The sequence below is a fragment of the Rattus norvegicus genome, chromosome 6 (genome assembly GCF_021556685.1).
Source record: "Rattus norvegicus strain SHRSP/BbbUtx chromosome 6, alternate assembly SHRSP_T2T, whole genome shotgun sequence".
In the NCBI taxonomy this organism is placed as follows: Eukaryota; Metazoa; Chordata; class Mammalia; order Rodentia; family Muridae; genus Rattus; species Rattus norvegicus.
In genome coordinates, this window is record NC_141539.1 from 116,365,703 (window position 1) to 116,380,246 (window position 14,544).

At 41.2% G+C, this 14,544-nt stretch overlaps 1 protein-coding gene across 10 annotated transcripts in view; it reads right to left on the reverse strand.

Moving 5' to 3' along the window:
* Cep128 (centrosomal protein 128) overlaps window positions 1-14,544 on the reverse strand; it is a 370,684-nt gene that overhangs the window by 337,919 nt on the left and 18,221 nt on the right. For 8 of the 10 annotated variants that reach the window (XM_087554310.1, XM_087554309.1, XM_087554308.1 and 5 more), the window contains 2 exon segments: window positions 13,125-13,211; window positions 27-153 (listed from right to left, as the gene is read on the reverse strand). In XM_087554310.1, the coding sequence (XP_087410436.1) occupies window positions 27-153; window positions 13,125-13,187 (190 nt within the window). In that variant the 5' untranslated portion in view covers window positions 13,188-13,211. 10 annotated transcript variants of the gene reach the window in all.

The following is a 14,544-nucleotide window of genomic DNA, read 5'->3' on the forward strand; positions in this document are numbered from 1 at the left end:
ATTTTTAGACCAGGAGAGGGGTTTACCTGCCACAGCGCCACCATCGAAGTCACTTGCACTCAGGCTGGTGACAGAAACACTTCTCCCTCCTGAGCTTCTCCGTAAGCGCTGACTCCTCAGCTGGTTTATTGACTGCTCCAAATCTTCCTTTAACTGAAGAAGATGAGGATGAGTTACTCTTCTTAACTTCAAACCACACTAAACTGCAGATTTGAAAGCCGTTTCTGAAATATCTAACTTCCCAGGGGGGAAAAAAGGCTAGCAGACGAGTTTTCAATTGAGTTGTTAGGAAATAAAAAAACTAATAAGTGTAAGTATTTGAAGAACAAATGCTAACATTGGGCTTATAATGGTATCCATCACTACCTTACCCCCTATTGCCAGACAGAGATGCCTACCTCATTTAAGAGCTTGTAAACTGGACTGAAATGACAAACTCACAATTGCGGAGAAATATACCAAGACCAGCCAACACATTTGAAGAAAAAGAAACTTTGTCAGAAACCCCAGACCCGTAAGGCTGGACTAAACAGCTATTGAAGAGACGGAGGCCACTACAACAATGTGCACCACCACCATCAGAGCACCACATCCACTCACTGAAAGGTGACTGTGAGGACGAATGTCAGCACCTGCGAGGGACCGGTGCTGTTAACGAGCACGCACTTGTGGGTGGACACACATGCACACTTAGATGGTGAATAGGAAAGGTTGTGGCAAGCAAGTGGGCTTCCTGGATCCAGACCACTTTTGCATGGCTGCGATGGGTGTGCTCTAAAGAGGCATGGACTCCAGGGGCTCAGTCCCAGGATTGCTTCTTGCTGCTATGCTTTTCTATGTTTGCCATTGCTGTATTCCTCGTGTATCTGGCATGGCCTGGAGAGACCCTCACTGCCTATTGTCTCCTGGGTATTAACCCATTCTCTTGGGCAGATTTCCTACAGAATCAATATGAAGATGAACTTTCATGTAATAATGCTATTTAGATCAATTGATTTCATAATTCCTGATAATGATTTTATAGAACTCCTGAATTGATTCAAGTAAATATACACCCCCCCATGCAGAATAAGAAAGGTGCAAAAAGAGTTCTATGAACCTTTATGTGTCATAAGCACGGAATTGTACTAGGAAGAGAAGTATGTTTGGGACCAATGTATGACCAAGGAAAAACACTCATTCCAAGGATGAGGCCACAGGTGTGCAACATAATAAATATAAGGCCATGAACATATAAAACTATTGCTTTAAACTTGAAATAAGCTCATAGAATAAAAGACAAATAAAACTATTGCTTTGAACTTATAACCAACAATTCTGCTGTACCTAACTTCCTCTGGTTTAACATTTTATCTCTTTTTGAATGAAGTAATTCTTTTTCTTATATGGAAAACTTTGTTTTAGGTAATACAAAAAGGACTAATAAAAAAATAATAAACTAATAATAAAGTTGTTGGAGCGTCTCTCCACCAACCACATATGTGCATATATGTTCATGTATAAGGTGGTTGGGGCTCTGCTCCACCCACTAACTGTATATACTAACTGTATATAAGCATGTAGGATGTGGGAGTCAGCTCATCAGAACTTTGCTCTGTCCATAAACTGTGTATATAAATGTAGGTATGTATGTATGTAGGTATGTGTGTATGCATGTTGGTATTTGTATATGTTTGTAGGCATGTACATATATGAAATTGGTATGACTTGTTAAAGTCCCCTTTGCTTCATCCATTGAATGTGTGTATGACTTTGTGATTTATTTTTCTTTCTTGCCTGCCCAGAAAATTAAGGGTTGGTTGGTTGGTTTGTTTGTTTTTCTTATCATCTGCAGCTATCAGCAGGAGGCAATCACCAGAAGCAGTAAGCTCTGGCCCCAGAAGAGGAAAGAGAATTCAGAATTTCTTGAAGGTTACAAGTAGTGCTAGTCTCGAGCTGCCAGGGCCACCAGCTATGAATGGCTCCCTCCCCCTTTTTCCTCTCTTAATTGCCTGCCATGATCAACAGAGGCCCTGAACTGTCAGAAGCTACGAGATTTTGACCCACTGCTAACTCTACACCCCACCTCAGTTTACCCTGGGTGTCAAAGCTGGTATTTGACACTTAGACTACTTAAAGAGCTACGTATATTGAACAAAATAGGCTAAATACTGGGAATAATATCCAGAGAAACACACAGTGGTCAACTTAAGAAGATTCAATTAACACCCAAAAGAACAGAGGAAAAGCTGTCCACCCCAACTTGTGGGAAACTTCAGCTCTTGCTAGGAACCCTATGCAAACATGAATAAAAGACCAACAACAATAATGCAAATCATGTCTAACTCTTCACAAACAAGGTCAAAGGGCAACAGTTGATCCAGAAGAACTTCTGCAGAACTCAATCTGCAGGACTGGAAAGGTAGAACAACTGGGGGAGGGGGGGTTATTGGATATGTTTTATTTACTTTTCAAATGTTATTCCCTTTCCCTGTTTCCCATCCATAAGCCCCCTATCCCATAACAGTCCCCCTTCTATAAGGGTGTTTCCCCTCCCCAATTACCCCCCTTCCTGCCTCCCCGCCCTGACATTCCCCTACACTGAGGGGTCCAGCCTTGGCAAGACCAGAACATCTGTTACTGCGAGCACAAACAAGTATTCAGTCTAAGGAAGTGAAAGGAAACTAGCCAGTCCAGGCACAGGAAAAGCATGGACAAAACAGAAAAGACACATAAGAAGTCATTTCATTCAGCTCCTTCTAGCGGCTAACTCTAATCTGAGCACATTCTTGGAAGCAAAGTCAGCTGCCGTCTCTCCCTGTTGTTTCTGGGAAACAAGATGTTCTTCATATTCAGTCATCGGTTTTCCCTTCTGCTGAGTCTTCTTTCTTCCTGAAACCACTCCCAACCCCACCAGGACCACATTTGTATCCATCCTTGGATTAGCAAGTCTTCTCTTTAACTTGTCTGCTGCTTCACTGTGTGGCTATTTGAGCTCTATTTGTTTTGTCCTGCTTTCTTAGCCAAAGGGATCACAGAATGAATAACTTGGTATCTTTCATTCATCAGTTCTACTCCGTCTCTCCTCTTGTCTCCTGTCCTTTTCCCTCTTAAGGGTTTGGTTTGGTTGAGACAGTGCCTCCCACTGTAGCCCAGGCTGGCTCTATAATCTTCCTGCCTAGCCTCATGAGTGCGGTGACTCAGAGCAGGAGCCACCATACCTGGCACGCATTACTACTGTACTGCTGTCCTCGCTCATCCTTCTGATCTTTTACTAGTCTCTTGTCTGTGTGGTTCACCCTTCCATTCTTACGTAAATTCTTCTCTTTGGAGATCTTCCCTTGGCTGCCTTTTAATTCATTCTCTTTTCAACTGCCTACCAGCTTCCACTCAGTCCTCCCACTGAAAGCTGTTTGGTTATGTATGTCATCTGATTTTCTAGTTTTAGCCATTTTTACTTAGTTTTCAATTATTTCTCATATGGTTTTTGAGTATATTACCATGATTGTTCATCGTCCTGCTGTTACCTTCCTGTCTACATTTTCTTTATTTTTTCAGTCCCAGTTTATATTCTCTTGTGCCTGCTTATTTCTTTTATCACACACACACATGTGTATATATATATATATATGTACACATATATATATATATATATATATTTAACCATAGTTATCACATAGAACACACACACACACACAGTTAAAACTCTGAAGAATGCATCTTCCTTCAGAAGGTGTGTGATTTTTCCCTCCAGCAGGAAGTAAACTAGAGTCAATAGAAATCCCAAACTGCCTCAATCCAGGTAGGAATAGGAATTTTTCTGTCCCCTCAAAGGCTGGTCTGTTCTCAGTTTCAATCCATCATTTCTCTTAGATTACCCTTTGGGGTCACAGCTGATTTTTGCAAGGGCCTAATCTAGGTTTTACATTTCCAAGTGATTTCTGATCACTGATGTTTTAAGGCCACCTCTAGAATTAGCTATGTTCTTGAAGGAGGAAAAGAGTTCTAAATACAAAACTGGTCCCACCAGAGCCCGTATCAAAGCCTCACTACTGCAGCAGCCCCCAGTCATCCAGAGCACCACTGCTGCATTTCTTTCCCTTGCCAGTTGGACTACAAAGGAAACTGGTACCAAAACCAGGACACGCCATGTGAAAATCTCTTAGATGTGAGCATGCTGCTAACAAATCCTAAGCTACAGCTAAAGTAATAAAATACAGACAGACACACAGAGAGAGAGAGATAGACAGACACAGACAGATAAGACAGATAGACAGATGAAGGGCAGGTATATGCAGACAGAGATATACATAGACCAGACACACACACACACACACACACACACACACACACACACACACACACGCACACACACTAATCCACCATAGATTATATTTTAAATATATACATTGTAGAACAAAAGAAATAAAGCATCACTTTAAAATCTAGGAGCAATGATAAGTACTGGAAATTAATCACTCTAGAAATTGGATAAAATTTAGAATAATGTCCAGCCTAATGCTATAACTTTTCATAGGGAGCTGGGAGATGGCTCAGCAGTCTAGAACACTGGGTACAAGGTGGCAGGAGAGAACCAACTCCTGAGAGAGAGTTGTTTTCTGACTGGCCATGGGCTGTGGACGTGTGCACATACACAAACACATGAATAAAGTAAATTTTAGATGGGCTTCGTAAATGTTTAATAATAGGGATTTTTAGACAGATTAAAGAAATTACAAATAAATGTTTGGCAAATGCATTATGAGCACTTAAACATTAGCATAATGAAGCATGCATGATTATGTTCATTTTTTAAATAATGAACCTCAGCCTCCAAAAGGTTTAATAATTTGTTCAAAGTAACTGAGGTAATTTCTAAGGAAAGAAATCAGAATTCAATTTCAATTCTGACTCCAAAGACTACATTTCTCCCATAAGCCTCAAGGAAATTCCTTTTATGTTTTGCATGTGAATGCAAGGACACGGCAGAGGTCAGAAGACAGCTTTGCGGAGTCTCTCTCCTCACCACGAGGGTTGCAGGGACAACATGAGCTGCCATCCTTGTACAGACAGCTCCTTTACCCTGAGCCATCTCCTCACTTTCTGGGGGTTTTTCCATCTATTTTCACATCTCATAGCTTCACATGAGAAACTTGGAGATAGATTTTTCAACAAGAGAATAACCTAATTCAAAACTCTGAAGTACATTTATTAAAATGGACTTAATAGAATGTAACTAATTAAATTTCTTACCCACAGACCACCATTACTTAGAGTTATTGAAAGACAGGACACCTTACATTCAAGCACTTAATTAGTGCAAATCAGGCAGGCAAAGAGCTGAAACCTTCAACTCAGGGCTACAATAAATGACTAATGTCTGGCTAAAACCACTTTGTTTGGTGTCATCAGATACTTTTGACAAGTGACACCTATTAGGAATTCGTTCTAATGCTTTGTCTTGATTCAGCCCCCAAATCGGGAATCTGCATGTCTGGACACTGAAGGTCTCAGTCCCCAATTGGTTTTTGATTGATTAATAAAGGACCAATGGCCAATGGCTGGGTAGAGAGAGGCAGGGCTTCTAGGTTCCTGGGAGAACAAACATAAGGAGGAAAAAGAATGGATCTAAGCCAGAAGAAGGGAGTAGATCAGACCGAGCTGGGAAGGAACAGGAGGGAGTAACAGTTAAACTGTAGGTACAAGAAGGAATGCAGGCCCCAAATGGGCTGCCCCAGAAGTGTCTTGGGCAGCAAAGATATGAGGGATACCCAAAAGGAGCCAGGGCAACAAGATAAAATATAGATTTAAAAGGTGTTAAGTCAGAAATGCCGAGGAGAGAATTTGCTGGCTGCAGGGAGGTTTAGAAGTGCTCAGCCAATTGAGCTAGTCAAGGCATAACAAAATTAGCTGGTGTGTGTGTGTGTGTGTGTGTGTGTGTGTGTGTGTGTGTGTGTGTCTTTCATTCACCAATTCAGAGAGCTCTTGGGTGGATGACATGACCCACAAGGAGCCAAAGCAGATTAACTAATTCACTGTTACAAAAAAAAACCAACCTGGACTTTATTTAACATTCACAAGAATTCACATACCAGATGGGACCTTCATATTATTCCCAAAGGAAATTGTTGGTGGTGGTTTTTGTTTGTTTGGTTGGTTGGTTGGGTTTTTGTTTTTGGGGGGTTTTTTTGTTTTGTTTTTTGTTTGTTTGTTTGTTTTGGCTTTTTAGTTTCTATTATTTTAACATTTTTATTAAGTTATTTTATATATTTACCTTCCCTTCCCAGTTCCCCATCCCAGAGTTTGTCACCCCACTCTCCCTCCCCTCTGCCTCTAAGAGGGTGCTCCTCCATCCACCCACCTCCACCTCACTCCCCTACCAGCATTTCCCGGGACATCAAGTCTCCACAGGATTAGGGACATCCTTTTCCACTTAGGCCAAACAAGGCCTCACTCAGTCCTCCGCTACACATGTGCCGAGGACCACAAACAGCCCGTGTATGCTCTACTGTTGTTCTTCCTACGGGGATGCTATCTTTTTCAGCTCCTTCAATCCATCCCCTAACGCTTTCATACAGGTCCCCATGCTTGGTCCAGTGGTTGGCTGTAAGGATCTGCATCGGTCTCAGTCAGCTGCTGATAGAGCCTCTCAGAGGACAGCCATGCTAGGATCCTGACTGCCAGCACAGCATGGCATCAGTATAGTGCCAGGGCTTGGTGCCTGCACATGGGATGGATTCCACATTGGGCCAGTCACTGGATGTCCTTTCCCCAAAGGAAATTTTTAATCAAAGTATGTATTAGAAAAAAAAGTAACCTATTAATGCAAGTTTCAATGCTATAATTTGATTTTATGTCTTTACCCTGTCTTTATCTTTAAAATGAACTTAATTAACCCACTGCTATGAAGCAGGACTATACTTTAATACCTATTAACTACCCAAACTCCTACTGCAGACAGTACTGCCTCCATGATTAACACTCAGCCTGAATATGGCCCACTTCTACATCAATGCGAGCATAGCCTGTTCTCTCACTAACGGTAGTGATCTAGGAGAAGCATGACAAAGCTAATCTGCTGTACAGTTCTTGAAATATTCCAACACTGTAAAGAAAAACATGTTTCAAATCTGCCCATTAATATTTGAATAAAACCTATGTCATCCTATGTGACTTAGATGTTCGCAGAGCTCCCGGGAAATTCCCAGGGACAAAAGCTTCGGAAGCCCAAGGCACAATGTACAACTACACATGGTCACTGACCAGAACATCTACAAAAGAGCCATGTGAGGAAACCTGTGGTGCTGGAAAAGGGGAAAGCCTGTGCCCCTACAGGTGACTTGGACTCTATTCCCCGCATAGCAGTGACAAGGGCTGTTTTCTAGGCCTCAGTCCTAGCTCACACTCCCTCCCAATTCCATTCTGTATGGGTTCCAACTTGCTCTCATTCCAGGCCTTGTGCCACCTAAGATATAATGACTTTATGATGCTGGGTCTATTTTCAGTAAGTGCAAGTGGTCTCCAAAATCTCAGTCCCTGGTGTGTGATCATATAATCTCCCAAATTTTCAATTTAAGGTCCTCATTTCCAGAAATATGAAGTTACAGCATAGAGAAATAGCTTAACCTAAGAGCACATGAGTTATTACAAAGAACACAAGTTCACCTCCCAGGACCCATCTTGGGCAGCTCACAACCAGGGTGAACTCCAGCTCCAGGAGATCTGACACACTCTTCTCCACTCTTTAGGCATGGACATACACACACATAAATAAAAATAAATCTTTAAAGTTACACCATTGGGAAACAGTGAGTAACCATGTCAGCTCAGTGGAGTCACTGAGTCCTAATGCTACATTCTGAAATGCACCCTGCTGTTTAAATGTCACTGAAAAGACCACAGGCAAGTGAAGGACCAGTCTGTGACCCAGTTTTCTTATCTTAAAAATGAAAATATAAACATTATTTCTTACAGCACTGTAAGAAGATAACATTTAAAACCTAAAGTAATAGGGAAATTCCTAAGAAGACTACAGAAAGTTAGACACTGCTCCTGTATTAAAACCAGAGACTTCACGATTCTCCACATGACCCATCAAGGCCTTCAGAGACAATAAGCAAAGAATTAAATGTAGGGCTGGATGCAGGAGTCAAAGGCAGCTTACTGCAGAGAAACCTGCACGGTCTTACTGCAGAGAAACCTGCACGGTCTTGCTTATTTGTGTGACCGATGATAGCCAAAGCATGCAGCCAACCCAGCACCCACCAACAGATGGTCAGGAAAATGTGATATACCGCATAAATGTGCATGTATGTATATAGACACATAAACGCATGCACTGGAATATAATTCAGCCATGAAGAAAAATGAAGCCATATCATTTCCAGGGAAATGCAGGTCATTGTGACAGCAAATTAAGTCAGACTCAGAAGGACTAAGTGGCATGAGAGGGAGCTCCTTGAGAACAGAAGAGCAGAATTAATGAAGAAGGCACAGTGGGGGATGGGCTGAGTATGACCAAAGTGCATCCATGAGTGACAACACCATGAAGGGACCCAACACTTCGTAAATTAATGCATGCTAATAAAAATTAAAGTGAAATAAATAATAAACTTAGGGTTGCAGATTATAGAGTTGAGGGCACAACAGTAAAATACGGAGTATTCTGAGACAGCGAGGCGAAAGGACCTAACAAGATCCCACTCGGGGCTGTAAAGACCACAGTGAATACCCATCGTAATTGCCTTGTTAGGTGAAAATCAGCTCAGGACAAAGCCACCACCGCAGATATTCATACTTGCAAGCTGTTCCCCTTACCCATCGATAAATTACAGTCGCAGAGCGAAGCCACCAACGAAGATTTAAACAGACAGCCTGCATATCCATTTACTACGGATTAGCATAGTCGTTTATAAAATCTAAGTTAATAATAAAAGCTCCTGTCTTTCCTAAGGCAAAAGAGTGGATTCTGAGTCTCTTTATATTTTAAAAGAAAAATGCTAATTCAAGTAGGCAATGGGTATTCATCATGGTGAAATGTTTTTAACAGTTGAGTTATCCCTAGCGAAAATATATGAGTCTATTATGTTGCATATACATAAGGCTGGTAAGATAGCTCAGAAGAAAAAGCACTTACTGCCAATCCTGATAACCCAAGTCAATCCCTAGAACCCCAACAGTAAAAGGAAATACCTGTTCCTGCATGTAGGGAGCCATATTGGATTTGGGCCTGGCCGCTTTGTAACTGTATAGCTCAAGGTGGCTACGTGACTCTGGGCTGTATGGCCACAGATGCTCACCCCTAAGGTGCTGCTGTAAGGTTATGAGTTTGTTGGACAAAAGCCTCTTCCAGGAAGATTCCGGGAGCAATCACAGGATGTTTCAGCCTGAGCAAACATTGGATGTCCCTGAGCAGAATACTGAGAAGGGTTCGACCCTTTCAAAGAACATGTCCCTGGAAGACTGCTGCCTCTTTGTTTAAGGAGGATATCTTGCAGTTTAGTGATTCACCTTATATCCTTGGGCACTTCCCAATACTCCCCCACCCTAAGCTTCAGTTCCTGCCTCAGAGCTTTAAATGCTGTACATTCCTCTCAATAAACGAGACCTTGACAACAGAACCTTGCTTGGTCTCCTTCTTTTCTACCCCCCCTTGACCCTCAGGTAGCACCTCTTCAGACCCCTGAATAACTAGACCTGCTGAACAGGTCACCTGCAAACTGTCTTTGATTTCAACACACATTTTAAGGCACATGTACACATGAGTACACACGTACATGCACACGTATTCATATACACACATGCACACAACGAATAAATAAAAGGTAATTCTTTTAAAGATTGCTTTACTTTTATTTTATGGGTACGACTGTCTTGGCTACAGGTATGTGCACCATATGCACGCCTGCTGCCCACAAAGGCCAGAAGGGGGCATCAGATCCCCTGCAACAGTAGTGATAGGTGGTTATGAGCTACCATGTGGATGCTGAGCACTGAACTTGGGTCCTCTGGAGAACAGCTGGTCCTCTTAACCACTGAGCCATCTCTCCAGCCCCAGTAAAATGTAAAGTGTAATTTACAAAAAAAAAAAAAAAAAAAAAAAAATCCCTCAGTTGCTATGGTGCTTGCCATCCAAGCATCAGAACCAGAGTCCAATCCCCAGCACCCACATAAAAAGCAAGGGGTGGTGGCTCCTAACTGCAATTTCATCCTGGAGAGATGAAGAGCGGTAATCCTGAGGCTCACTGGCCAGTGTGTCCCAGGTCCCAGGGAGAGACCTTGCCTCAAAATGACAGACACATCTTGAGGAACAACACTCAAGGATGACCTCTGGCTTGTGTGTGTGCGTGCACACCTACAAAGTTACAACATCCACAAACACAACATGGTAATTTGGCTGTTTTAAAGGTGGACAACTTTGTCATGTGCTTTGAGGGCTTGAAGATTATAAATAAAAAGACCCCAATAAATGGAATTAAAAAAAAAAAAAAGACAGGGCCAATGAAGATAGAGATAAGATATTTTGTGTTTGTTGTTGCTGTTGTTGTCCTGTTGACAAAAGGTTTAAAAGAAGAAAAGAAAAAAAATCACAGCGGTCCTGACTAGCTACAGCAATTAGTCCCATGATCCATGGACATGTCAGAATGAGAAGCCACTAACCACCAAGCGTCAGAACAGAACAAGAGCTTAAGGAAGCCAGAGAGGGAAAACTGGACCAGGCTAAGGAACAAGCATAGGCAAAAGACGCTGCTCTTCTGGGTCTTTGTTGTACGAGTAGCTGGAAAGAAAGAAACCCTGTTGGGCTGAAGAGTCATTCACAGAATTCGGTGGCTAACTCTAGCTGCTACCATGTTTTCTGCTTCCTGTTTTCTGTTTCCAGCAAATAATTATGTTCCAATTTTTCACAAATAAATTAAAAAGGAGGAAGATCTATTATTCATAAAGTAACCTAAAACAGTTTATGTACTATCTACACACATAAAGTCTAGGTTGGGTCTTTCAAACACATCATAAGTCATAAAAACCCTGTAGGTGCAGAAGTGCCCACACTTATTTTCTAAGGGAAAAGTACAGAGAAGCCCTGTTTCCTTCTGCTCAATTAGTTTCCAATTACAAGCAAATAATAACAACTACAGTTCTGCTTTGCAAGAGGAAAGCAGGTCGTCAATCACAGCTTAGGACATATGTGACAATTGGTATAGCACAAAGATACATAAACCATTGCTATACAAATGTAAATCCTTCCTGCTACAATGTGAACGCTACTCCTTCCTTCATAAAGAAGGAAGACACTTAAGTGTGTTCCCAAAGGTGAGAGTGCAAATTCACAAGGAGCTAGTGGGTTAGGGTTAGGCTCCACAGGCTAGCTAGCTGTATTATTTCTTTCACTAAGCTGCAGTACAGCATAGCATAAAACCTAAACACCCATTTTACCTTACATGCCAATTCCCTCAAAAAGCATAGAGAATCTAGCAAAACATTAATAAAACTAATAAATTTACTCATTAATTCTGACCTTCTTTCATGGCATCTGAACCAAACATAAATTATCATACCTTTGAAATGGCAATTTTGAAATATCTAGCAAACATTTAAGAAATCATACTCATTAACCCACTACTTTTATTTCTGTAATTCCCACAATCACACAAATACATATACACACCACACCATACCACATACACACACACGCACACACCCGCACACACACAGGTAGAGATCGAGATAGATAATACAGTAACGGTCACTATTATATTGTTCATATTAAAGGGAAAACATCCAAACTATAGAATATTATACAACTATACAAAAGGAGGTTATAGTAGTTTTATTTCTGATGCTATATTAAGATATCTTGACCCATATATATATATATATATATATATATATATATATATATATATATATATATATCCAAAAAGGGTCTATTTTAGCTAACAATTCCAGGTTATAAGCTGGTGGCTCTCAACCTTCCTAATAATGTGACCCTATAATAGAGTTCCTCATGTTGTGGTAGCCTCTAACCATAAAATTATTTTCATTGCAACTTCATAACTATAGTTTTGCTCCTGTGTGAATCATTATGTAAATATCTTTGTTTTCTGAAGGTCTTAGGTGACCGCTATCAAAGGAGCATTCAACATCCCAGGCGGTTAAGACCCACAGGTTGGGAAGCAGTGTTAGAGGCCATTATGATATGGAAATAAAGGCAGCAGGAGTTTGAAGCAGCCGGTCACATGACGATTACAGTCAAGAGCAGAGAAATATCTGGGTGCAAATTCATTTGCTGCTCGTACTCGGTGGGGTTTCCCTCTCTTCAATAGCCCAGGAAGCCAAGTCCATGAAGTGGTGATGCCCGCAGTGGGCTGGATCTTTCCACATCAATTAAGACAATCCCTCACAGGTGAACCTAGAGTCCAAACTGATCTAGTCAGCCCCACACTGAGATTCTCCTCCTAGGTTGTATCAGGCTGACAATTAAGTAAAGCAGTCTACACAAAGTAGTGTGGACAGCAAAGAACAGAAAACATGCAGATGTTATGCTGTTCCACTTGTTAAAACAACGAGGTATATGCACATAGAAGGACGCAAAGTATTTGGAATGGCACACAAGTAATGATCAAAAGTGCTACCTCTGTGGAGTACAACCTGAAAGTTTTACTTTTTAAAAACGGTAGACATAGGATTGGAGAGGCGGATCTGCAGCTAAGAGAACCTGATGCACTTCCAGAGGACCTAAGTTCAGTTCCCAGCACCCACACGGCAGCTCGCAACTGTCTGCAAGTCCAGCTCCAAGAGATCTGACACCCTCATGTCAACGCACATAAAATAAAGTTAAATAAATGCTTTAAACTGCCTTACAGTTTTCAGTTTAAACTTAGTAAAAGAACTCAGATTTCCCACTTGGATTCAGCTTGACTTCTTTGGAAGAGCAGACAGTGCTCTTAACCACTGAAACAGATCTCCAACCCCATTATGGCAATTTAAAATGTATACTTACCATCGCTATCTACTAATCTCACTATACTCCCACTCCCCTAAGTACGCACCTTCTTATTGTTACCTACGTATCCTACACGCCCACTCCCCTAAACACACATTTGCACATGGCGAGCAAACAATGCAAGCAGCTGAAACCTTCCCACCTGCCCAACAGCGCCCGCCTGTCCAAGGCTGTATTCTCGATATCGCCCAAGCATCTGATCCATTTGTCGCAGATTCCGAGTGGTGTCCTTGGGAAAGAAAGCACTCGATCAATCATCCCAAACACTGTTTTTCCAATCAGTTTTAGTATTGTCAAAGAACTAAGTCAACTTTGTAAAAGGTACAATTTCTGCCAGGTAACTCAGATTATCAACAAGGTCCTACATACCAAATCTCTACAACACGGCCAGAGAAGCCCAGATCCACCTGCAGTTTATTTATTAAAATCTGAAGCATGTCATTTACAAGTCTTTATCCAAAGTTCCATATGTTCAGAAAGAAACCACAAACTCAGGCTGGAGAGATGGCTCAGAGGTTAAGAGCACTGACTGCTCTTCCAGAGGTCCTGAGTTCAAATCCCAGCAACCACATGGTGGCTCACAACCATCTGTAATGGGATCTGATGCCCTCTTCTGGTGTGTCTGAAGACAGCTACAGTATACTTACATAGAATAAATAAATCTTTTTTAAAAAAGAAAGAAAGAAAGAAAAGAAACCACAAATTCAAAAGAATTCTCTTCAAAAATCTGTGCACACTTTCCTTACAACAAAGCAACCTTGAACATTAAGAGTTAGCAGAATGGGTTATGTGCATAGCAAGGTAGAGGCCAGGATGGGCTGCGCAGTAAGAACACAGTATGCATGTAAGAAAACAGTATAGGAAAAGGAAGGGAGGGAGAAAAGAAGAGAGGGAGGGAAGGAGGACAAAAAGAGCAGGAAGAAACCCCTGAAAAAGCAAATGTCCCCAAATATGTAAAGAAAATGAGTTGTTAGGTCTCTTGTACTCCAGTGACTTCCTCACTATAGAACTCGATTAAGAGACAAGAAAATGTGCGCTCTAAATCTTTTAATGAACAATAGACTTATTTCTAATCAAAACAGAAAGTTTCAACCTAAATATGATTGGTTTTATATAAGAGATTAATAGAGTGGCTTCTTTTAAATATGCCTACTTGCTAATATGTCTCTTTGGCAAGAAGGATCCAAATTCTAAAATTCCGTTATTACATAACTTAAATACACTTACAGAAAAGAGGTGCTTGTTAATGTTATATAAAATTATTATTTCTCCAACAATCACTCTCTTCCCATCTAGCATACTAACCCAAAGCAATTCGAAGCCAAATTCCCTGTTTATATGGGTAAGGCAAAAGCAAGGGATTCATCAGTTGGAAATAATTTTGTTTCTGGGTTTGTTTCCCATGTGACCATGCTACCCATCCAATGCACTTTCCAAGCTCTTTACATGGAAAAGATCGCACTGCCCGACTCAAACTTCCAAAGGCTGTCAGAAATTATCCTAGACACCAAAATGGCATCTCTATATATGTTAGCCATCCACCGATAACCTGCTTCCCCCAA